The sequence below is a fragment of the Electrophorus electricus genome, chromosome 22 (genome assembly GCF_013358815.1).
Source record: "Electrophorus electricus isolate fEleEle1 chromosome 22, fEleEle1.pri, whole genome shotgun sequence".
In the NCBI taxonomy this organism is placed as follows: domain Eukaryota; kingdom Metazoa; phylum Chordata; class Actinopteri; order Gymnotiformes; family Gymnotidae; genus Electrophorus; species Electrophorus electricus.
The window spans coordinates 6,827,335-6,850,520 of NC_049556.1; the positions used below are offsets into that span (position 1 = coordinate 6,827,335).

Sequence of the window (23,186 nt, forward strand, 5' to 3'; positions counted from 1 at the left end):
AAAGCAATTAACTGAACTTAGCAAACAGAGCCCGACTGCAGCGCTAAGATCACATAAATTATTCTGATTTTCACAGCTCGTGTACTCTTAAAGCTAGTGTAACACGCGACACTTACCCCACTGTATAACTAATACGAATTCTACCCAACAGTAAATATATTCTAAGTTATTTAAAGAACCGCCCGGTTTTTTGAGAATAAAGCTGGTTAAATTAAAAAGAGTAAAAAATAACTATTCTTTAAAATTCGGATATATATATATATATATATATATATATATATATATATATATATATATATATATATATATATATATATATATATATAAACAATGTTGAAGTAATCAACCTTTTGTCAAAGAAAGGAACATAACAAATATAAGGAGAAGCAATGATGATGTGGACATCCTTAAGGGTTATTTTCCTTGTTGTGATTCTGCCGATATGTGCTGAGTCTTGCATACCGCCTGCCAAAAACACATTTGGTCATGTTGGGGATAAAAGCCCCAGTAACTACCAAACTTAAATCACAAGCATACAATGCACAAAGGTATATAGGTAACAGCAACATGCAAATGCAGCCTGGGAACCAGGGCGTAAAGTGACTGTGATAAAACCTCCCCAGGCCAGATCAGTTGGTCTCATCTGTTAAATCATACCTGGAAATGGACAAACCAAAGACATACAATTTTTAGAATTTACGATTTTTAGAATTTCCTAATGCTTTTATCCAAAGCAACTTGAGCAATTGAAAGTTAAGGGCCTTTTTCAAGGACACAACACTGGCAGATTGGCAGTGGTGGGGCTTGAACACACAGCCTTCTGATTATTATTTAAACTCCTTAACCATTGAGCAAAAGACAGCTGAGGAAGAGGTGCTTACCACCGTTGGTCGCCTGCTCTGAGATCCAATTGATTCAGGTCTAACTGGAGCTGAAACACAAAGCACCACACCGCATTATGATTTTCATGCTTAGCCATTCAGGAGTTTTATAAATAATGCAATGGTTGTGGTCTTTTGCAGTTTCTGATAATCTGACAGTAAAGCATTAAATGATATTTGAAACTGACAGTGCACATATAATACCTTGCCAATCAGCTCTCTCTCACGGCTCAAAAAAGAAACACTGTTTTTGACTGACAGGTCAAGGTGTCTTTGCATGGCATCCTCCAGGGAGAAGTCAAAATAAAACCTAAAGAGGCAAGCACCACACACAGAGTGAGGGAGCGCCTGAGGTCAAGTAACTCAGCAAGACACACAGTGTTAAATGAGCTCTGACAATGTTCATGTCCAGTCAGACTTAATTGAAGATTGCACTGATGAGTAAACTCTCAGTCACCTCTCATTGAACTCAGGATTAAGATCTCGCTTCTTCACATTGGTTTTTCTTTTGGTGCTTCTGTTTTTGTCGGGCTGGAGAATGAAGGAAACATAAGGGTCCAAGCCATCTTTGGAGCGGCATGGCAGCTTTCTACACAGCAAAGGTAAAAAATTGTGTCAGAGATGCTGAGCTCACCAGCACCACACTCTCTCCATCTGTCTATGAACGGCGCAGAGAAATGCCACCTATAAATGCTTTAGCGCATCAAATCCAGTCCTGCTCTAGAAAGCCTTAACAGAGCACATTAGGACAAAACTCACGATGGGGGTAACAGTGTTTTGACCCTGTGTACTGTATACAATTTAGCAATAATTCATTTGCTTGTTTGTGTGCATTGTGTTTATGTGATCTGCTGAATATCTGAGCTTTTAATATTTGGGTCTAGTAATGCTTAAAAGCCATGCTGAAAATAAGACATGTTGTGCACTGTAACCTTTTCACATGATTCAGTAATATGAGAAGGCAGGTACAGACTAAAGCACTAGCTTATACAATGTGTGGAGTACAGTTTAGTTATATACATAAGTGTAAAACCAGACCTGCAAGAACAGATAGTTATGACAAGTCTGTTCTCCTCAGTAGAATAGGCAATAGAGAGTTTCACTTGACCCCGCCCACTGGCTTGTGCATCTGCGTTTCTACAAATACAAATATTCAAACAAAAACAAATAAACACACACACACAGACACATACACACACACACACACACACACACACACACACACACACACACACACACACACACACACACACACAATCTATTTAACAAGCCTTTGAAAATCACTGAAAATCAACCACTGTAGTTATGGCAGCATTTATGACCTACCCCTGGGCGGAGACTGTCCTGTGTCTGAGATCCTGATTGGCTGCAGACACTGTGTCAGCACTGGGGATGCTAAGTTCCACCTCTTCAGTGCCACTGCTAGCATCAGCATACTGTGCCCTCTTAGAATCCAGCAGCTTGACCACAGATAAGAGTCAAGCTTTGAAAAGACCAAGGATCAATCTAGCTGAGGTGCATACAGGACAATACTTCTGTGTGTGTATGTTCTTCTGTTACCTTGAGTTCAGCCCTTATTAATAACTGACTCTCAGGCAAGGCTCCATCCAAGGTGAGCCAGCGATCCAGCACCAAGGCCTGCTCTGCCATTATGTCCTTCACAGGCAGCACAACTGAACCCAGAGGCTGTCCCCAGCTATGGAAAACCTAAAACACACACACACACACGCACACACACACACACACACACACACACACATACACACACACACACACACACACACACACACATACACACAAACAATCTTGTCTCACATAAACACTGACTCGTGGATCATAAAATCACATCCTTAAACGAGATCTTTGAATATTATGGTTACAAATATAGTATCGTGTTGCTGGCAATCACAAATGAAAGACTGAATGAGTGCTGCCAAATGGTGTCACACAATTAAACTGATTCTTTACAAAGTGTTTGCACCTTCAGAATAAGGGTGTCCTCTCTGGGGTCATGAACCAGAAAGGAGAAAGCTTCGTCCCAGCGTGGAGATGTTGAGCGATCAGCAAGCTGTCAGGACAAGATGATAATGTGCCAGTGTGTACCTTTCTGTTTATGACAATACTAGTAAATACATAAATTAATTACTCAAATAACCATCACAGCTTTATTATATAGCTTTTGAAATCATGCATTGAACTTACTGTTCTTTACAATAACACTAATTTAAATAAAACAAATGTTTACATTTTCTGTACATGAATTCAAATGTGTGCTATAGACATTGCAGACAAAATGTACAAATGCAAAAGTATGTGTTAAACCCTTTGAAAGTTTCTAAACTTTACTGAGTCTTACTTTAGTCCTATAGGATATATTTCTGAGGGACAACTCAGCTCCAGCTTTTGGCTCTTTCCCATTCTTCTTCAACTATAAACAATAAAGTCAAGTAAAGTCAAGTCAAATCTATTTATATAGCACTTTTTATAACAGATGTTGTCACAAAGCAGATTTACAAATGTCTGAGTCCAAGTCCCCAGTGAGCAAGCCAAGGGGCCACAGTGGCAAGGAAAAACTCCCTAGAGCATGCGGAAGAAACCTTGAGAGGAACCAAGACTACAATAGTTACAATAAGAATTAACATCACTGATATCCATCAAATTTGACAATACCCATTGAACTCACAAGCACTAGAAACTGTGCATTAAGTTTTCCCAAGGGACATTTGCATCACTTCCATGTTAATGAATGAGAAGTAAACTCACAGGAAGACCATAGGCCCTTTCCACATACACAAAGAGCACAGCAGCAGAGGGCACAGCCTTATTTGCATAGGACTCCTGACACTGGTAGCGCAAGATCTGAACACCACACAAGGCAATCAGTCAGAATGTTTGAACAGAACATCAAGATATACCGATGGGCAGAAGTTCAATAGAATACGATGCTAATGTGATTTAGGGATGATTGTCTAAAGAATACAATGCACGGAATGAGGATGAGTTTACCTGCTCCAGTCTTAGTGGGTCTGAGACTCTTGGCAGCCATTCCATTAGTAGATGAACCCTTCCTGATTTCACATCATTCAGGGTGTACCACTATGACACACACACAAACACGCATGAAAATATTTGCATGTGAATTCATATGGACATAAACATTTAGGGGCATAGTCAGCGTTATCTGCCTACAAACAGACATGTCAAAGTCAGTCATCTTAAGATGAGCGACCCACCTGATCAGTATATTGGGCACTAATGAGGTCACTTAAATTCAGCTTAAACCTGCAAGCAAATAACTGATTATTAAAAAAATAATAATGACAATATATCATTTTTTAAACATTCATTTTACAGCAAGGGATATTATAACCAAAATGAATAAACAAACATACCTATATTAGTTTCTAAAATGTAACTATAATTTAGATACATACTGAACCCAGTACAAACATGTACGCAATGCAGCATACTGCAAGCATTTGAATAAGTAGGTATCAAGAAATCAAAACTGTCTAAAAATAAACTAGGTCTTCACTGATGCATAAGAGGCAGCACCATTGACAAAAAGAATAAATGCAGCATTAAGAAGGCAGGAAGAAGAAACTTCTTTCCCCTCACCTGCCGAGGAAGTCATCCTGATCCAGGTCTTTGTCATACATGTTGAATTGCACCTCCTGGCCTGGCAGTGCTGTGAGAATGACCTGCAGGAATATCTCTATCTTTAGGAATATCTCTCAACAATGATCAGAAATGCAAAGCAGAGAAGAACTGAGTGTATCAACATGTCCTTCCGAGTCAGAAAAATACAAAAAACTGAACATGTGGAGCCTATCATATAGCACTGAGGCAAAAACCAGTCAGATCCACTGTGATCATCCTCTTCTCTGTCAGCATACCTCATAAAGTTCGTTCCACACTGGGTTGAGGTTCTCTTTAATGACGTGGCTCTTAAAGGTCAGCCCCCCCACTTGGATCTTCATGTAGGGGTCACTCTTGCCCTTCATCATGCCACCCATGAAGCTATCCTTTGCAACAAGGTCATGGGCCTCCACCAGGTGGATCCGCAGAACACCCTGAAATATTAAAATGCTCCATTTTACATTTTACTTCTAAAATGACTAGAGAAACATACGCACACCTGAGGTTTCTGTTGGGCCAGTTGTGACCCCCCCCCCCCCCCCTTACTATTAACAGAATCCTTTTTGAACATATTAGAGTTAAACTACTTCAAGCATTGTGGCTCCTGTAGTGCAGTGGCAACTCACCTCGATGGCAAAGCTGGAGTCTGGGCTGGTGTGCTCTGGAAGTGTGGGGGTTGGTAGAATGCAGGTTCCTCCTGTGGTCAAATCTGGTATGACACCTTCTTCTCCATCATCAGACAATGAAACTGAGGGGTACGGGGACACAGGAGTGGTGGAGCTGGCATCCTGGTCAAGCCACAGAACCTGAGCCCCACAAATGCAAACCACACCTTCTCTCATTGTTCTCCAACTCGAGTCTCAAAGGTGAGAGACTTAGAGAACTGAAACATTTAAGATGTAACTGTTTTACCTTAATGTCAAATGCAAAACCAAAACAAGAAAAAAGAACTATATTTACAAGAGAAACACTTGTAATTGGTCTATGTTTGAGAGGGTGCACTTACCCTCAGTATAATATTCATGTAGATGCGACTGGCAGGTCCAGACTTGTCCAGCTGGAACCACTGATCCATGCTGAGATCAGCCACAGACAACAGGCGTGACAGAGGAATGGACAGAGTGCCCAGAGTCAGAGACCTGTCATCATCTTTTACCTGGAGCAAACAGAGGAGGTGTACACAAATGAACTGAGAAGGCAGAGGTGTGTTTACTTAAAGCCATAGTGTTACCATGATCATGTTAAATGCTCACATGGCTAATTGGAGTGAGAGCCAATAACCCATGAAGATCATACAGATTTGGGGCTAGGTTCATAATGGTATTTTGGTCATTCCTTAAACACTCAACCTACACATGACAGATGTATCACAAGTGGCTTACAAACAACTGTATGTTGAGAGAGAGAGAAGACTGCCTAGAGCAATATGCAATAAATCAGCAACGATGAAATACCTGAATGTCAAGGTCCTGCTTGCGAGGGTCGTGGATGAAGAAGGTAAAGGCATCCTCCCACACGGGGTTGCTGGTCCCATAAACAGTCTGAAAGGGCAGGAAAGATATTTAACAAAAAACAAACAAACAAAGAAACTGTGTAGAGTTGATGAGCTTTACTCCACTTAAGCATCACCTTGCTTTCTTTGGTGGCATCCTGGATAGATAGTTGCACCATAGGGCTGGGGACCTTATTGCCTTTCTTCATCTGCAATAGAACATAGCATGGTATTAGCGCAGCATCTGCAGCATAGTCGTGATCCATATGTCAACAAAGCATAACACAGAGGAGCATGTTCCAAGAGAACAGCGCAGTGCCACTCACAGGTAGATCCTGTGCTCGGTCCAAGTACACAGTCAAGATGGCGGCTGAAGGCAGGTAAGTGGTCTTGCTGGAGACAGTGAGGTTTTGGTTCTTCTGGAGCACCTGTGAATTCAGTCAAGGATTGACAGTCCAGGTGGTAGGCCATATTACCAATAATTCTAAACTGTTTTTTTTTCCAAATACAAACTTCCACACCACTAGTGTCCTTTAACCTATGACCAAGCTTAATCTGTGTTTGAAGACCCTAGTCTTACAGTACGAGACAGTTATGGTTGTGTAACAAATATGGCTGGGTTTTACCTCACTAAGGCGCTCTGCAGAGGATAGCAATGAAAGCCACTCCAACCTAAGATGAACCTTGCCAGTTGGTGCATCCTTCAGAGTGAACCACTGAAACCACAGAAGGGGCAAGCAGAGCAAGAAAGGACTGAACTAGTTAGAATAACAGTATGGGATACATTGAGACGTATTTAAATGTGTTTAAAGAGAGGAGATTTACAGCTCCGTTAATTACTTAACTTGGTAAATGTAACTTTTTCTAGGGGAGAAGAGAACATAAATGAACAAATATAAAATGGTCTCTACCGCCTCCAAAATTCTTGCTTTCTTTACCAGGACCAAGTCCAGCTTGACTCTGTGAGCCAACAACAAGAGGCAGGCGGGGGTCAGAGACAATAACGTGGAGTTGGATGAAGAGTGTGACAGGGGTTTTCAGTTCACAGTAGTTACTGCTACTGCTAATAGTAGGATATGAGAATACCTTCCCAGGAAGTCATCTTGATCAGGGTCTTTATCAAACACCTCCACCTCCAGTTCCTGGCCAGGAACCTCATGAACTATTACCTATTACATAACACACAGACACAAACACAGACACACACACACAAATATACATATCCCCCCCCCAAACCATGCACACAGAAAAAAGAAAACAAGCTGACCATAAGTGGTTACAATGACTACTTCAAAATACTGAGACAACACAACATCAAGATATTGCACAATGATTACAGCAAATAAAACAGTGGTTATATACATGTATTTTAAAAAATCTTATTTTCCTGCTCCCCCACCCTGCTGATCTCATCTGATCACAGCACATGACAGTCACATCCTCTATCATGCAACACTTCTCTGTTACCAGTGTTGCCAGTGGTTACAACATTGTAACCACAGTTTTGGTTTGACTAAGTGTGACCATTCTGTCAGCTTTCAAAAGTAATGAACTAAATTTAAAAAAGAAAACAGCATATCTACTAATTTAGATACAAACATCAAATATTTATAATGAATTATTTATATGGATTGTTATTTTCCACAACATAATATGCTAGAAATTTTATTGAGATTTGACAGTTCTGTGTGCCTGTAATTCAGAATGAGCTTTTCATGTATTATATTTCAAATCTAGCTGAAAAAACTTTACACATGACTACCACTGCAATCCACTTTAAAACCACCACCAAACAGCCAGTCAGTGAGAGGCATCAACTCATTCTCGCTTTCTCTCGCACCTCATACATCTCCCGCCACTGGGGGTTGAGGTTGTTGTCCACGTGGTGGGACGTGAAGACCTGAGTGCCCACTCGCAGCAAAGCATAAGGGTCTGACTTGCCAGCGATTACACCCTTGATGTAATTGTCTTTGGCAGCCAGGTTCTCAGCCTCCAGCAGATGTATTCGCACTATTCCCTGCAAGAACAAGGCAACATGTGTCATCTAGACTTGGTGGGGGGGGGGTCGTCAGTTTTGTTCAATATATTAATGCACAACAAAAATTGTCAGAGCCTACAAACAAATCCAGCTGGTTTTGTTGCCACAGGCTAATTTTAGTGGAATATCCCATAATTCATAATATCAGTGACATTGTAACAGTCCATAACTGGGCATGAGTTATGTCCAGAAATCCAAGTCTTAAAGAGTTAATTTCCACGTACTGACGGAACTACAAAAGACTTCTTTATTGTCACAGCACTGCACCGACAGTAACAACATTACCCGCGGCAGGGGTGAACGGAGCTGTGCTACATGCAGGTCAGCCACCAAAGGCACAGTCAGGCGGTTAGGGAGCACCAGGAAAGAAGAGATGGCGTCCATTACCATAGTGTCTGACATGGTGCTGCAAACGAATGTGGGGTGGAGACAGGATCAGCATTACTGATGGTGGGACAGAATGGAAGCCCCTAGGTAATGATATTAAGTTGAGATAATGGTTGTGGTGCCTCTTAAAAGAAGAGTCTGATGGTAAAAATAACTTTAGAATCTGCGAGTCACCCCATGGCAGGATGCAAATAATCAGTCACTGTCCCACTGGTTTTTGCTATGGTTTTAATATCAGCAGCAACACAAAATACATCAGAGTACCCCACTTACCTCAGACCTGGAATATCCAGTAAGTTGGTAAGACCTGTCCAGTTGATGTCCAGCTTCTGTCGGAACAAAAGAAAGAACAGATGAATAGAAAGTAAAAGTGTAAAAGTGCTAAACACTCTGAAACAGCATAGTAATTTTGTGAAAATGGGTAAATGTATTACATTCTGTGGCATATATTTCTTAGGGTTTTCAAATTTTTGAAAAAAATGGAAATGGAAACTCACAGGTCTACGGATGAAAAACATGGTGATCGCTCCAACAAGAGGGACATCTCCTATCAGTGGCTCCAGGATCACCCTCATTTTTCCATGTAGCTGAGGATGAGAAGATGAAGAAGAAAAATCATTCAGGATCCTCTTTTTAACAGGGGAAATGTGCTGCTCTTCCATTCTTCAGATACGTACCTGAATTCCTTTCACTCCCGCTCTACAGAAGTACTTCTTCACGTCCACATTGATCTCTACATCTCCAGCATAGCTGCAAACAGGAGACCCTAAAATCAAGAACTCGCCTCCAAGTTTTTTAATGACTGGCTATCCATGATCATTTTTCTGACCGCATATTTCGCTTCGGTGATAAGTCAAGGAAACTGGGTTATAGAATGGACCAACCTGATGTAAATGTCTAGTAAGACCTGACGCTTGTCGTGCTCAGTGTGAGCTTTCACCCCCACCACCTTCATAGGCTGTAGGAACAAACGGCTTTAGACTCACATCAAAGATTTTAATAAAGCAACCACATTCACTTATGCAAACTGACAAAAATACCTGAACCTTGAGAACAATGAGCACAAACTATGAAGCAAGTTAAATCAGACAGAGGGCAAACCTTGTCTCCCAGGTTGACTTTGGTGAAGCTAAAGGTCTGAAGGTGGGCGCTGGAGGCTCTGATCGAGGGAGCCACTGTCTCCACCAGCAGCTTCTCCAGGTACTGTCCCACGAAAGGCCAGGCCTGCTGCAGAATCTGCACAACAACGGCTGCTTAGACACTGAAGGCTGTTTAACCAGCTGCTGAGAAACACAACCATCACATCACGGATACTGTTTTACTTGTGGCTAAGTGTATAAGGGAAAGTCAATATACAATGTAGTGCAGGACATAGCTGTAAGTGTAAATGTATATGCAAATAATAATGTGCATGTGTATGCACAAGAACGGAAAAAATATAAAAAGGCTAACCACCTAGATTTATATCATAGCACTTCCTGACTGAGCCGCAAATTATTTATTTTGTGTGATCATGTTACTATAGCACAGAGATAAACTATGGCCTTCTGCCTACATTTCTGAAAAGTGATGTACATCATTAATCATTCACTATTACAAAAATGCTGACAAATTAGCCAACTGAGTCAAAATTCTGCATTGCTTAATATGCTACCCACTGCAAAGCAGAAAATTTTTGCTTTAACAAAAAACAAACAGATTATGCTTTTCGAAGGTCTATGTAGAAAAGCATTGTATGTGTAGTTGCTTCAGAAGTGCTAAATATGAAGTATTAAATTTTGTGGTGCAAAACCTCTCATCTCCAGCTCCTCCCCCCTGCCTAAGGCGAGACCCAAAGCTTTAGAGCATGTGTGCTTTGTGGTGTGAGCTATCCTGAACTGATCATGCTCAACTACACGCAAACTATCTGTAAACTCTAAATGCTACTCAGACTGGGCTTCCTTTCCCCCGATCCCTTCTGATAGCATGGTTTGAAAATATGCTAAGGTCATAGTGTCACAAACAAAAGGGCTGCAGTCCAAAAGAAAGGGAAATGCGGTCTGCAGTGGCTCAAAGGTGGCTGGGTGGAGGCTATGTAGAAAGACAAAAAAGATCATGTGTTAGAGAGAGAGAGAGAGAGAGAGAGAGAGAGAGAGAGAGAGAGAGAGAGAGAGAGAGAGAGAGAAAGAAAAAGAGAGAGAGAGAGAGAGAGAGAGAGAGAGAGAGAGAGAGAGAGAGAGAAACCTTGGAACAGTGTGGGCTTGTGCAAGACCAGCTTAATTTTGCTGATGATCTCCCCACAGTCTCTGCTTTCTGCAAGACTTTCACTGTATTATAGCAAATCAGTTTAGTTAGACCCACTGCAGAGGACTGCTTATAAAAAGCCATGACTTTCCATTTTAGATGATCTGTACTGACTAGAGCTCCTAAACTGTTAATGCAAAGACCTGCAAAGCACCAAAAGGTGTATGACTTTTAGAAAATTACACATGGAAATGTTGTGCTAGGGAGCGCATACGTTAAACTGCTGAAATACGTATGCAAAAGGTGAACATTTCAGTATATTTCCTGGATTTTCATATAGATGTACAGGAGTACATTTGATAATGGTACAGTACTATACCTTATTTAGCCATTCCACTTTCTCCACATCTGGAAAGTTCACCTGCACAAAATAACAAACAGAAACTTATATATACTCTGTCAGACATAAGCAGGTCAATGCGGCATACTGAAAAGATGAAGCCCCAGTTTGGGCACTACTCGGTATTTAGAGGATTTAGTGGAAGATGTAAAACTTGAATGGGATTCTAATGGCGGGAAGAAAAAGAGCAACGTGACAAATGGACGATTTGCAGATTGGATCATGAGATCAGACTTGAGGTAATCTGTTTCTCTCAACCCCTGGAATTAAAAGATACATTCTTTTGAGAAACTAAATATATGGGATAATGTGTTGTTGTCACAATGGTTACAAGTATGTAAGTATGTGTCTAAGTAAAAAAAATTAAAACCTCTAAGGAAGGGTGGGGACTATGCAGTTATCTGATTATGTATAGCCAGGAACTATGACTAGTAATTATCAGTTACCATCAAACTCATGTCCAGATCATGAAACCTCTTAAAATTTGTAATATTGAAAAATTGTACCATTTCCTATATAACATAGTCATATCTAAGTTAGAACAATGATCCCCATACATGTTCATGTGTACTCTTCATGTATAACAGCTTTATTTCCAAACAGCAGGTTTCTTGATCAATCAAGACACATCACCAACCAAGACAAATCTACTGAATGTCCATTACTAGCTGATTGGAACCGAAGCTCAAATCAAGCTCAGAATCAAAGTAGCATTTGTCCGAATTGGTGGCTTTCAAATACAATTCCCCTAAAAATTGCACAAGAGAATAAAAGGGGGGCGTATTGAAACAGTAAGTTAATAAACTTGGGGAGACCCAACCAGACAGCTTCCAAGTACCAGGGACTTGCTCTCTTTTCCAGTTAATAATAGCTTCAGAAATTCATCAGACTTTTGCTAAATATTTTCACAACACTTCAGACCAAATTCTTCACATAACATTTGATTTGCACAGCCTATCTTAGTATCTCATGGGATGCTGATTCATTCTCTGGAGATCGGATCCTTAAATGTCCAAATATAGCCAGGGCTGGTGGGGCTATGGAATGCGACGGCGTTAGCAGGGGAGGAGAGGAACACCGCAAGCAGGGTGCAAGTGAAGAAAGAGAAACACACAAGCCTGTGAGATGCGTCTAATGGAAAGAGTATGAGCGAGATAACAGTGCACGTCAGTAGCGTTGTCCCTGTCATCACTTTCTCCAGCCCGTCTGGCAGTTTTTGACATATGTATTTGTGCTCTAATGGAATAAGTGGAATACCTCTTCACATAATAGCCCCAGTAACGACTGTTGTATTGAGAGTAAGTCTATATGCTACTGAAAAACCAATTCTGATAGCTCCATAAAAATCGCTCTCGTCGCGTCAACCGTAAGCGCAATTACCAAAGACACTGTACACAACATATTGAGGTTTGTTCGCCTTGGACGAAAAGATCAAAGCCTTGCTTGCAGTTGTTTAGCAGATGTTCACTTGAAAAAACACCTGTGCTGATACAGACAAGTAAGTCAATATACATTAAATCCTTACCCATGCCGGTAGATCACGCTTGCTTCTGAAAACCTGCGTGGTAGTGTAACCTTTTTCATTCTCCATCAAATACATGGCGCTGTGCAGTCGTGTCTGTTTTGCATCGCGGTGGTGTTTCCAACCCATATACACCGCAAGTCCGAATAGAACTAAACTGATACTTAACCCGAAATAACCCGCTAAGTAAACGGGCAGCAAGGCACCGAGGCACTTTGCGAATGATAACAAGGCAGTAATAAAACGTTTCCCTGTGGTACCCCGAGGCTGCAAGTCCTCAGGCATGGCTGAGTCTGCAGCGTCAAGACCACCACCGACACTCGGCCCTGCATCTCCAGATGACATCGCCACGTCTCGCTCTGTTGTACTGGTACTTTTACAGAAGTTCCGCGTTCAGCAGTAACTCTTACGTTTTATACGCATATAGATTGCATACATTTGCGCTTGAAAAAAAAAATGTTTAATACATTTCATTTCAACAAGTTTTCTCAGCAAAAAGCGCCAGAGGTTTCGACGGACATGGCTTGCGTACCGCTAAGACTGTAGAATTTTAGTTTCTCTGGCATAGAGGGCGTGTTTTGCAGGCGGCAAGCCCTCCTTGTTTTTGCTCTTCCTTTTCACAAACTTAACCCCAAAAAGTCAGACCTCACTAGTTCTTTACTATAAAAAAAAAAAGCAATCTACGCGATACCTTATTGCCTACGATAGACGGACACAGCCCAAAAGATCGCATCCGTTATTGTGCAGACGGGAGTAAATGGTTAATTAAAGCTAGCAGCCAAGTGCTGTGGCCCTATTCTGGTGGTCCATATGGAACCTCAATTCTATCTGATAGTGTAGTGCCAGAGGTTTTCACAATATGTGACGAGCAAAGCTGTCACTGCTTTTAGAAATGATATATTAAAGCCTGCGGGCTGATTATATATATTAAGGGGGAGTAGATACCTTACTGTATCAAACACCCAAACATTTTTTTAAAATATAAGATTTGGGTTTTTAAAGACTTAAAACTAATATCAATTGCAGTCAAAGCTTATAGAGCCAGATGATTTTTAAAAACATTTATTTTCGTGGTCAGAGAATAAAATTAAAATGAGTTGCCATAAAATACATTACTTGACAACTTTTCAGTAGTGCGGACTCCCCCACACACACACGTTCCTTAAGAGCAATCAGATTTTGACAAGAAAATGCCGATTTAAAAGGTTGTGCAATCCATACGTGGGGATTTTGTCTAATAGCTTTCCACACAAAATCCGGCCACAGCACAGCAACAACCATCAAATTTGTTTTACTAGACTTACAAGCTTGGTCATTTAATCGTAGCGTAGGTGGTGGGGTGTGAGCATAACTAAACTAAAACTGACACACGCAAGCCATACACGCACAAAATTGACTCGGCAAAAACCGAGCTGTCCTCAAGAGCTTTTTAAGACTCGTTAATGCAGGAGCTTAATCACCCTATGCCTGAGGGAGGGTGGAGACGTTACTGCATACCCCCCTACACCAGCAGTTCTGCAGTGATAACTCAATATAGAGCAGTGAAAGCTATACCTGTCAAATTAAAGTACCATTAAGCACATACCATCACACAGATACAGCAAATCCACCTGTCTAAATACTGTATCAGTCTATAATTAGGAATAGACTACCCAGTGTGCTCATCACATTAGAAATTATATACTTTGGGTCAAAAGGGAAAACTACCAGTCTTGCATACAGAGCCAGTCTGAGCACTCCATTCAGCATTACCGATGCCTCGTTTACTCCTTCAGAGCATGACTTCCAAAGTGAACACAGCATTCATCAATTCCTCAATGACCACACAAATACATATTTTTAAACATTTATTGAAAGGTATTAACAAGAGAAATGCTGAGCTAAGGAGGCTGGAAAGTCCAAAGAGAGTAAGGTCATCACAACCAAGATCCAACTGTCCTGCCAGGCAGTCCTCTGAAGGAGGTAGCAGTCTTGTAGGTGGTGAGACAGATGGCAATGTCTTCAGCTGACGTTTCCACAAGACTCTCGATTAAGGGGGAAATCCAAGATGAAGCACCCTTCCCTCAGCTGCAGCAGACAGGTTGCATTTTACTTGGACCTCTGCCTCATCTTTCTCCTTTTACGCTTCAGCCTACAAAAGAAAAAAGACAAAACAAGTGAGCTGTCCCTCCCCACTGTGCCAAAGTGGTCTGAAGAAATTAAGTCAGGTGAGTTGTTACATACCTACGCATGCGCTTCTTTCTCCACTGGGGGGGGGGACACCACAAACACAAAAATGAAAACACTTATGAAGCACAGGACAGGCAGTCTCACCTGGACAGCTTTACATTATGTTAATAGGTCAGGTTTAAGCATATCCGAGTTAATGTAATAAAGGTGAATCGAGAAAAAAAATAACAAAAAACACATTGAAAAGGTACGTATTTAGCTAGCTCCCTTAGAACAGCAACATGCACGTCCATCCATACCAATGTTAACTACTGCAGGTTAAATCTAACTGCTGCACAAAAAGTGAACCACAGATGACGCAGCTGAGCTACATCTATACCGCCAATGCCAAGACTAGTGTTAAATAACGTCTTTTCTAACTAGTGACAGCACCTTCAAGGCCCGTAATACAGAATCCATTGATAGCTAACGCTAGATAGCCAACTAGGTAGTGCCAAAAGACAAGCTTTACTGCCAAATCTGTATGACCTAGGCAAGCTACGCCTGGAGAAGATCGTCTGCTAAATGGCGTAAATGCTGTGTTTATTTGCAAGGTCGCTAACATCACAGCTAGCTAGCCATGTCGCTTCATAGTTGTGAAGCAGTGCCGACTCGACTCGCTTCACTACAACTAGCGATATCTGAAGAAAAAAAAAGACGCCATTTTTGATCTTTTGTTGGATAACTACGAAACTCACCGGTTAACATCGGACGGACAAGATTTAAGGGAGCAAAACACTTAGGCTCAAATGTGATCATCTAAAGGTGTAGCATTAGCCAATATGACTAGATCCACAAGCAAGCTAGCTAACCAACTAGCCACGGTATCCACATTGTCTCTAGCCAACATGGGATATATACTTAACCCGATAATAAACGACCACTTACCTTCGCTCTCATATTGGAGACGTTTCTGTAGAGGGAAAAAAGACTGAAAATGTTAATGGATGAACCTTCATAAGTCTTGATTAATTTGGATTGTTCTGGCTGCTCTAAACAACTATAAAGAACAGCAACTTCCTCACCTCGACAAGCGAAGGCAACGACTTCAAGAGGACGTCATGACGAACGCGCAGGTCTTTTATATCATTAAATACGTCACATTCTCGCGACAGCGTCAATGGTTCTGGGTAATGAATTCTGTCGTGGTAGTAGAGGTAGCTTATGGAACTGAGCAGAAACCACCAAGTGTGATTATTGTGAAGGATAGTAGACCAGCGTAATGGACTTAAAAACCGACATTTAATTGCGCCTAGACCAAACTCTCTCAAAAGATGTATGTATATCGAATATTACTCTCAATGGGATACATTGGGATAGAATCGTGAAACAACCAGATGTTTGTAATAAAGTGAAACAGTAATCAACATTAGACATCCAAATGACACCTTTTCCGAACAGGCCAGTCATAAATTCATACTTGAATGACTGTTAGAATACATAATCTTTTTCACAGAGAGCATTAATTTTTTTCCTAAAAGTTATGATAGAATTAATTTGAGGCTAAAAGGCGCACATACACCTAGACTAAACATTAAAATTCTTTCAAATCCATACAGTATTGATGTGTCTACCAGTTTACGTCCATAAGAGACTAAAATTTCAAAATCAGTCAATAGAAGTGTCTTTCAAGTTTTATTTACTGTTATTGCATTTTCATTGGGTCAGATATGTATTGCCTTTTAATTGTTTAACTGAATTACATAGGGTAAACTTCCAGAAGCTTCTCAACATTTCAAGCTTCTCAACATTCTCAATATTTGCCCACTCTTGATGGCAGAACTAGTATAATTCATGTTTATAAACTTACTTACATCAACCTTGTAGGAATCTTTGGATCACTGTACTGAATATCCAGTTGTAACTGCATTTCAACTTGATATTGTTTTATATCTAGATAATCCATCACGGTTCAGTTCAGTTTCAGAAGTGCACTTTCAGTAAGACACATCCACAACATGCACCCTTGTGTTCACTTTTTCCTCCATACAAAGCACTCAGTTATGGCCAATTAGTTTCATTTCATCTGACCAGAGAACACTTTCTTTGCTCAGGTGATTGCCAGCAAACGTCTGTTTGTTTCTTTGCTAATCTTGGAGTAGGGGCTTCTCCCCTCCATGATGACCTTTTTGGCTATTGTGATGTTAAGACTCTGTGGATATGGATAACTTAACATGATACCCCCAACCTCTTCCCCAGTTCTATTGCTGTTGTCTCAGAGCAGTATATCTTTTCAAATCAAAGCTAATTCCATTCGGGAATTTTTGTTTGTAGATTGCTCTTGAGGAGCTAGAACTGTGAAAGGTCACGATTTATTTAAAGTCTTGCCCTAATTGCTTCTCATTTAAGGGTGAAAAGGTAGGCCCTTAAATACAGTTGCAGGTGCACTTACCTCCTAATTATGACAAATGGCCAATCAGAAGCTCTTAAAAGGCAAGGCTTCAATTTCTGAATCTGTTTAGACAGACAACTTAATATAAACCTTTAACCCAATGAAAATCTGATAGTGAATTAAAGTTTAAAAGGTCTCCAATTAATTTAAAATTACCTCCAACTCGAACAAAGTAGATGACTTAAATAACACCAAAGCAAATGTATAGTAACATGTAGAGTAAACCTTGGCTTTAACTGGGAAAATGTTATTTCTTAATAAATGATTAAGGGCCTCTCATGTTGAAGTAACATCAATTCAAATATTATACCACTGCTTTATTATCATAGTACTACAGAGAACAAATAATCAAATTCGCCATACAATAAAGCCAGCTATAATGGTAAATCAAGCACTTTCCTACAATCTCTTTACTATTAAAAGAACTGCATTTATGTAGACATCTTTTAACTTTCATTTTACATTATAGGATTATCTATCATTACAACTACTGTAATAAATTCACTGAAAAACCATCCTCTGACAACATAACTAAAACTACTCTGACAAAACACTTGTTCACAACTAGGCTACTTTAAATAACTAACATCTGACCTTAACAAAAGATCTGCTATTGGAGTGAGATTTGTTATTGGAGTTACACTGTAATGTTATAAAATTTATTTAAATTTTGATGACATCAGTTCAGAACCATGCTCTGCAATTCTTGTCAGTGTTGTGGTAGAGCTGTTTTAAAGGGGTGGAGGACTAAGAAGTATCTCCTTATTTTAGGCTACCCGATAAAAGTGAAGAATCCAAGGACTATCTTGAATGGGGCCAACTTGTCATTCACCAATTATTCCCCACATATATACTTTTATATTATCACAAATAACCTGGTTATTACTGGTTAATGTTGGTTGTGAAGGCAATTAACAAGAATTTCAAAACAAAAGTAAGAACAAACCAAAAAGGCAATACAGGAGAGTTAGAAAATCACACTAGGTGCTAAATTGGCCAATTTCATTTATTCTTTTGACAATTATAGGAAAATGGCATGATCATTTTTGCTGTCAGGCTCAGACACAGCTCAACTGAAACTAAAACAACTGCCAAGTGCCGTACTCTATTGACAGGGAAAATTAAAATGACTAGTGAGTTCCAACCGACAGTAGCAACACCAGACTACATCACAATATAGTGAACATATCCACTGTTGTTGCACATTGCTGCAAAGCTCATACCAAAGTTGGAGCATTCGAACATCTAAATCCAAACTATAACATCAACTCATCACAAAAGGAAATCGGAATATTCCAAACCGGAGTCTCAGGTATAAAATAATCATTGGCACACTGCAGTGACGATACTTCAACGGTGCTGCCACTTTGCTTTTATTTTCTGTGATTGGTTTTACAGTGACAGTTTGTAAAAAGAGAGGGGCAAACCCCCCACCCCACCCCCCAACCCCCAAACACATGCCTCCTGTAAACACAGGCAGTTAGGTTGTATCTAGCGCCTGTTCACCTGCAACTACCACTAGCCCATCACAAGGACGTTCAGACCGCATGCCGTTTGGGCTTGCATGGATGACATGTAGCCCAGAGCAGTCTTTCGTAGCTAACTCGGAGGCATGTAGACAGACAGAAGGCTAGGCTGGAAGGCTTCTCAGTGGGGCATGGCGGGACTCGCTTTGAAGGTTCTGTACTTTGGGTCATTTGGAGGACATCTCTCTTGTCGGTCAGTATAGCTGATGAAAGGGGGCAGGGGAGGATCTACTTGGCAGTCTCGTTCTCCACCTCCATCGGCTGTCCTGTTGCATTTTCTACCGTCTTCGTTGCCTGGGAACAAATAGTCACAGGTGTAACGGTGTTCCAAAATACAAAAAAAAAAAAAAATTATTAATTAAGTACGCAAGTTCTGGTATGGATTTCAAACCGAAAAGAGAACCAACCTTCTTTTTCTTTTTCTTTTGTGCTTTCCGGCTGGCAGAGCTTTGCAACAAGGCCTGCAAACAGAGGCCCCAGAGATCAACCAAAAATAACCAGACGCATTCATTTTATTACCAAAGAAACAAAAATTATGAAAGCGGTCAAGAGGTCAGAACTGCAGCAGCTTCCATCCCATCTTACCTTCAGCTCGGGGTCCTGCACCTCGTACTCGGACTTGTAGAGGTCCGGCTCGAAGGATCCTCCAGTGATCCGCAGGGGCCCATTGGCCATGAGCAGCACGGTGAATTTAAACTGCGCAACATACTCGCCTGAGGAGAGAGAGGATGACTTAGGTGGAAGGAAACGAACCACAGAGCATGTCGCTAGCATCAGCGTTGGTCCAGAGGCATCCAGCGGTCAGCATGCGGCTGTGAAAGCCTGACTTGGCCCTGTGCAGATTAATGCACTTAGGTTTGGTTTGCCTTTCTGTGAATGACCCAGTGTGAAGTGCATGGGTGTGCTGATGACGTACCTTCCTTCTCGTGCAGCACGTTGAAGGGCTGCAGCAGCTCGTGCTTGGCACACTCAACTACGCCCATACGAGCCTTGCTCTCATCCTCAAATGCCCTGAGGGAGGGCAAAAAGATATGTGTAAGAGAACATGGGATGACCAGAGAGTGGGCTGTCAATCACAAAAGGTGACAAATGATGTAGAACAAATAAATCAGATTTATTTGCACATTTATTTGCGCACTAATTGCAAATAAAAGCTGCCCTTGGATGAATGTGACCTAACTCAGCTTCAGATTTTGTGTAACGATTTCCAAAAATATTTTGACTACACAGAGCTGAGCCATTCTAGAAATATCCACAGGGTGGGGCTATTACAGAGGATGCCATACAGTGTTCGTGGCAAAATGCTGTCCCAGACTGATGCATTTTGCTGTATAGTTCAACATCTTTACTGCGAGACATCTGAAAACGTCATTAAAGCCCAACTTTACCTGAGGGTGAAGGGCATGGCATCAAAGCGTCTCTCTACCTCACTAAAAAATATTCTTGAAGTTTTCATCTTTAGCCCATACTGCTTGCTCGGGTCTCGCTTGTAGACAGTGGTCCTCTGGCCTGAGTCTTTAGCCTAGTTGTCAGGGAATATTGTAGAACACTGAGATTATGCAGAGGTTTATACAATATGCAAAAGCTGAGAGCAAGTTGGTGCTCACTTTTCCCTCGCCTGTGCTGATCAGCACATCCACAGCATACACCTCGTGCACGTCAAACTCAGCCTTCTCGTGGTCCTTCCTGAACAAGGGGTGAATGACTCCAAGTCAACTCTACACTTGCACAAACAGTGCCATGGCCACACCGGTGACATGCTTTAGTTTGCAAGACGCAAACTACTTCTTGCATCCGATTAGCAACATCAGTGTGGCAAATTCTATTCGGAACCAACTGCTCTTGCAAAGAATCGTGAGCTATAGGATTCCGCTAGCTACATGTACCCTATGGTAGCTATAGGAATAATATTACGGTAACCATGCGTGGGTTGCCTATGCCTCCTGACCTCTGCTGGTCCGTGGGGTTCTGGATAATGGTCTTCTCTCCGTCAATGACATGCTGCTTCAGCTGATGGGACAGCATACCTGCAGAGAGACAGGAGTGGCAGTGGTGAGACCAAGGAGCCATATGGTCCAAGGTGCGCTTACTGCCGTGTGCCTCACCTTCGATGGCCATGCATTTGAAGGACTGAGCAATCTTGTCCCAAGCTTCTGTGACCTGCGTGTTCTGAAACGAAAGCAGAAAACAAGCTATCAGTCTGACTGAGAACAACCACTCAGGAGACACACACCAATACAGCACCTGTCAGCTCATCCAAACTCTATGAATTAGAATAAAAGGAAAAAAATAAAAGGTTACTTTATTTCAGGAAAAGAAATTAGCTTATGTTCCTCCTGCTATTTTTTTTTGCCCCAAGGAAGCATTAGTCAAGGTCAGAATCATTAATAAAGTAATTACAAAAGGGATGTTCAGAAACTGACCTATTCAACCAACACCACTCAGGCAGCAAGCGTTTCCTTTATTAGTAAAGAGTTAAAATTCATCGAGCGCCAATAAAACAGGCTTTGTTTGTCCAGATGTGCCATTTCTCCTCAATATGGGATCACAAGCAACCCCTTAATTATCAGGTATCAGACAGCCTAAATACTTATCATCTAGATTCAATCTCTCACATGAGGCACGAACTGGTCCCAGGTCTGCAGCTCTAAGTCCCATCACACCGCAACACCCCTGCTGACACACACATACCTGATTCCCAGGCTTAACCAGCCTCAGAGCTGCTTCAGCACAGAGATGAGCTGCTTTGATCACATCGGCTGTCCTCCCAGTTACTGGAGTGTCCTGTCAGAAGAGCCAGATGTGAACACATTAAAAGTGTCATGGTTATTGGGATTGGACAGTCATGTGGCTTACAGTCAAAACAACACCAAGACACTCATTTAAGTGTGTTATATGCACAAAGTCCATATAGAGTGACTAACCTTGGTAGCACCAACCACAAGACTGTGTGCTACATTGGAGATGAAGCCATCCACATGAACTCCAAGATCACTTCAGAGAGAAACAGACACAGTGACCAGGGCAGGGAACATTAGGGTAACCCGACTCATTAAAATAGAACAGACTACAAATACAGAAGGAATCCAGAAAGGAAGGTAGTGCAAGTATTACATTTTAACTAAGTCGCCGTCTTGTAGCGTATAGTCAGGGTCACTCTTCAGAGGTGAGAAGTGACACACACAGTTGTTGACGGACACGCATGTGGGGAAGGCGATCCCTGTGACAGAGACACACACACACACACACACACACACACACACACACACCTTGAAAACCACCAACTTTTCCATGAAATGTCACCCGAGCTGATCTATGTACGGCGGTACTGTCATATCTACCTTTCTTTATTTCCTTCTCCTTTTTGAACACTTTGCTGGTCTCGGCGGCAATGAAGGCGTCCCCTTTATCGCACAAGTCAAGCACGGAAACGCCGGGCTTCGCTGCCTCCGCCACTGCCCGCAAAGCCTCTGGGAAAGAAGAGCCGAACAAGCAATTGCAGTCGAGCAAAAAGCAAAAGCATTTTAAATATACCCGCTGCCAGCACTGCACCAGGCGATGAGATACGAAGCTAACCCCCGTTCAGTGACTCCCGTTCTCGTCGGCGTTACACACGCTTTAACCGAACAAGGTTACCACTACTACCACAGCAACGCTAGCCAGCTAGCCGACCAGCTAGGCATGGACGCGGAACTCCCACTTTGTTCACTGCCCAATTAGTGCATTAAGCAATTGCATTTCTCAAGCGAGTTTAAATTACATACAGCTGACCACTACAGCACGTTAATACTCTGCACAGAGCGTGATTAGCTTGTACTGCCGTCCGGCGGGCAGCTCGCGCTTCACGTGCACGTAGGCTGTCGCGCGCCATGGCATGCGCGGCTGAACTGCAGCTATACATAGCTGGTATTAACGTGCTAGCTAGCCATTTTAAAAGCAAATTTTACAAGCTCCCAGCAAACGTGTAAACGGCGTTGTTTACTCCAAGAAATATATTTGTTTTACCTGCAATAGTAGTGAATTCTTAAAATAAAGTGACAATATATTTTTCCTACTAAACTCCCTTATCGGCATCAGACTGAGATACACATGGCCGCACAGAAGCTACATACCTAGCCGGCTAGCTAAATGACACTAGGATTTGGACTACGATGATTACCTTAACATGAAACGTTCAGGCACACTTACGATTTGCTATATCAGCACCCATTTTATATTTGGTGACGACCAAGTCGTCAGCAATAGTCTGCTCCTGCTGATCGTCGTCTCCTGACATTTTTTTTTTCAGTCGGCAAACGTATAGCGGTGAACTTTTTCTCTCGGTTGTAACCACGCTAGTTCCACACTACCAGAGCCTGTCTAAAGCTCCAAGATGGCCGCGCGCAGCACACATTTTCAAAATAAAAGTTCCAATCGGTTAGAAAGTGGTCAACGGTTAGTAGCGAATATTGCCTTATTTATTTTGACCGTTTATTAAG

The 23,186-nt window shown here is 41.6% G+C and overlaps 2 protein-coding genes across 5 annotated transcripts; both read right to left on the bottom strand.

Annotated features, from left to right (window-relative positions):
• Window positions 1-332: 332 nt before the first annotated feature.
• On the bottom strand, window positions 333-13,358 carry esyt1a (extended synaptotagmin-like protein 1a). 3 transcript variants are annotated; one of them, XM_027016525.2, is made up of 31 exons: window positions 12,586-13,350; window positions 11,040-11,081; window positions 9,539-9,673; window positions 9,322-9,395; window positions 9,115-9,187; window positions 8,935-9,024; window positions 8,711-8,766; window positions 8,336-8,456; window positions 7,853-8,029; window positions 7,099-7,181; window positions 6,924-6,972; window positions 6,639-6,728; window positions 6,339-6,440; window positions 6,150-6,221; window positions 5,975-6,061; window positions 5,527-5,676; window positions 5,147-5,326; window positions 4,778-4,954; window positions 4,500-4,582; window positions 4,115-4,163; window positions 3,888-3,977; window positions 3,645-3,740; window positions 3,238-3,309; window positions 2,863-2,949; window positions 2,442-2,588; window positions 2,208-2,341; window positions 1,920-2,018; window positions 1,339-1,470; window positions 1,086-1,191; window positions 882-931; window positions 333-657 (listed from the first exon to the last, which is right to left on the bottom strand). In XM_027016525.2, the coding sequence occupies exons 1-31, from the start codon at window positions 12,925-12,927 to the stop codon at window positions 630-632; spliced, it is 3,273 nt and encodes a 1,090-aa protein (XP_026872326.2). In that variant the 5' UTR covers window positions 12,928-13,350; the 3' UTR covers window positions 333-629. The 3 variants fall into 3 exon arrangements, 2 of the variants coding, with proteins under 2 accessions (XP_026872326.2, XP_035377548.1); XM_035521655.1 differs by having other exon boundaries at window positions 8,711-9,024; window positions 12,586-13,352; XR_004775539.1 differs by lacking the exons at window positions 333-657; window positions 882-931; window positions 1,086-1,191 and having other exon boundaries at window positions 1,381-1,470; window positions 2,208-2,364; window positions 8,711-9,024; window positions 12,586-13,358.
• Window positions 13,359-18,170: 4,812 nt separating this feature from the next.
• On the bottom strand, window positions 18,171-23,074 carry pa2g4b (proliferation-associated 2G4, b). 2 transcript variants are annotated; one of them, XM_027016522.2, is made up of 13 exons: window positions 22,897-22,984; window positions 22,050-22,178; window positions 21,823-21,928; window positions 21,633-21,702; window positions 21,400-21,492; window positions 20,814-20,877; window positions 20,657-20,735; window positions 20,316-20,394; window positions 20,097-20,230; window positions 19,625-19,719; window positions 19,294-19,421; window positions 19,116-19,169; window positions 18,171-19,002 (listed from the first exon to the last, which is right to left on the bottom strand). In XM_027016522.2, exons 1-13 carry the CDS (start codon window positions 22,982-22,984, stop codon window positions 18,937-18,939), a joined length of 1,185 nt encoding a protein of 394 aa, XP_026872323.2. In that variant the 3' UTR covers window positions 18,171-18,936. The 2 variants fall into 2 exon arrangements, with proteins under 2 accessions (XP_026872323.2, XP_026872324.2); XM_027016523.2 differs by lacking the exons at window positions 18,171-19,002; window positions 19,116-19,169; window positions 19,294-19,421 and adding an exon at window positions 19,433-19,541 and having other exon boundaries at window positions 22,897-23,074.
• Window positions 23,075-23,186: the final 112 nt, after the last annotated feature.

What these genes read in the sequence shown, in the direction of transcription:
- esyt1a (XM_035521655.1), bottom strand. Translation starts at nt 12,927, where the DNA reads ATGTCATCTGGAGATGCAGGGCCGAGTGTCGGTGGTGGTCTTGACGCT. An exon ending in AAGTGGAATGGCTAAATAAG is followed by an intron (nt 9,674 to 11,039) that starts GTATAGTACTGT and finishes GTTGTTGTGCAG; the next exon opens with ATTCTGCAGCAGGCCTGGCC. An exon ending in TTACTAGACATTTACATCAG is followed by an intron (nt 9,188 to 9,321) that starts GTTGGTCCATTC and finishes TCCTGTTTGCAG; the next exon opens with CTATGCTGGAGATGTAGAGA.
- pa2g4b (XM_027016522.2), bottom strand. Translation starts at nt 22,984, where the DNA reads ATGTCAGGAGACGACGATCAGCAGGAGCAGACTATTGCTGACGACTTG. An exon ending in GGGTGCTGATATAGCAAATC is followed by an intron (nt 22,179 to 22,896) that starts GTAAGTGTGCCT and finishes CTTCTTTCCCAG; the next exon opens with AGGCTTTGCGGGCAGTGGCG. An exon ending in CAAATGCATGGCCATCGAAG is followed by an intron (nt 20,736 to 20,813) that starts GTGAGGCACACG and finishes GTCTCTCTGCAG; the next exon opens with GTATGCTGTCCCATCAGCTG.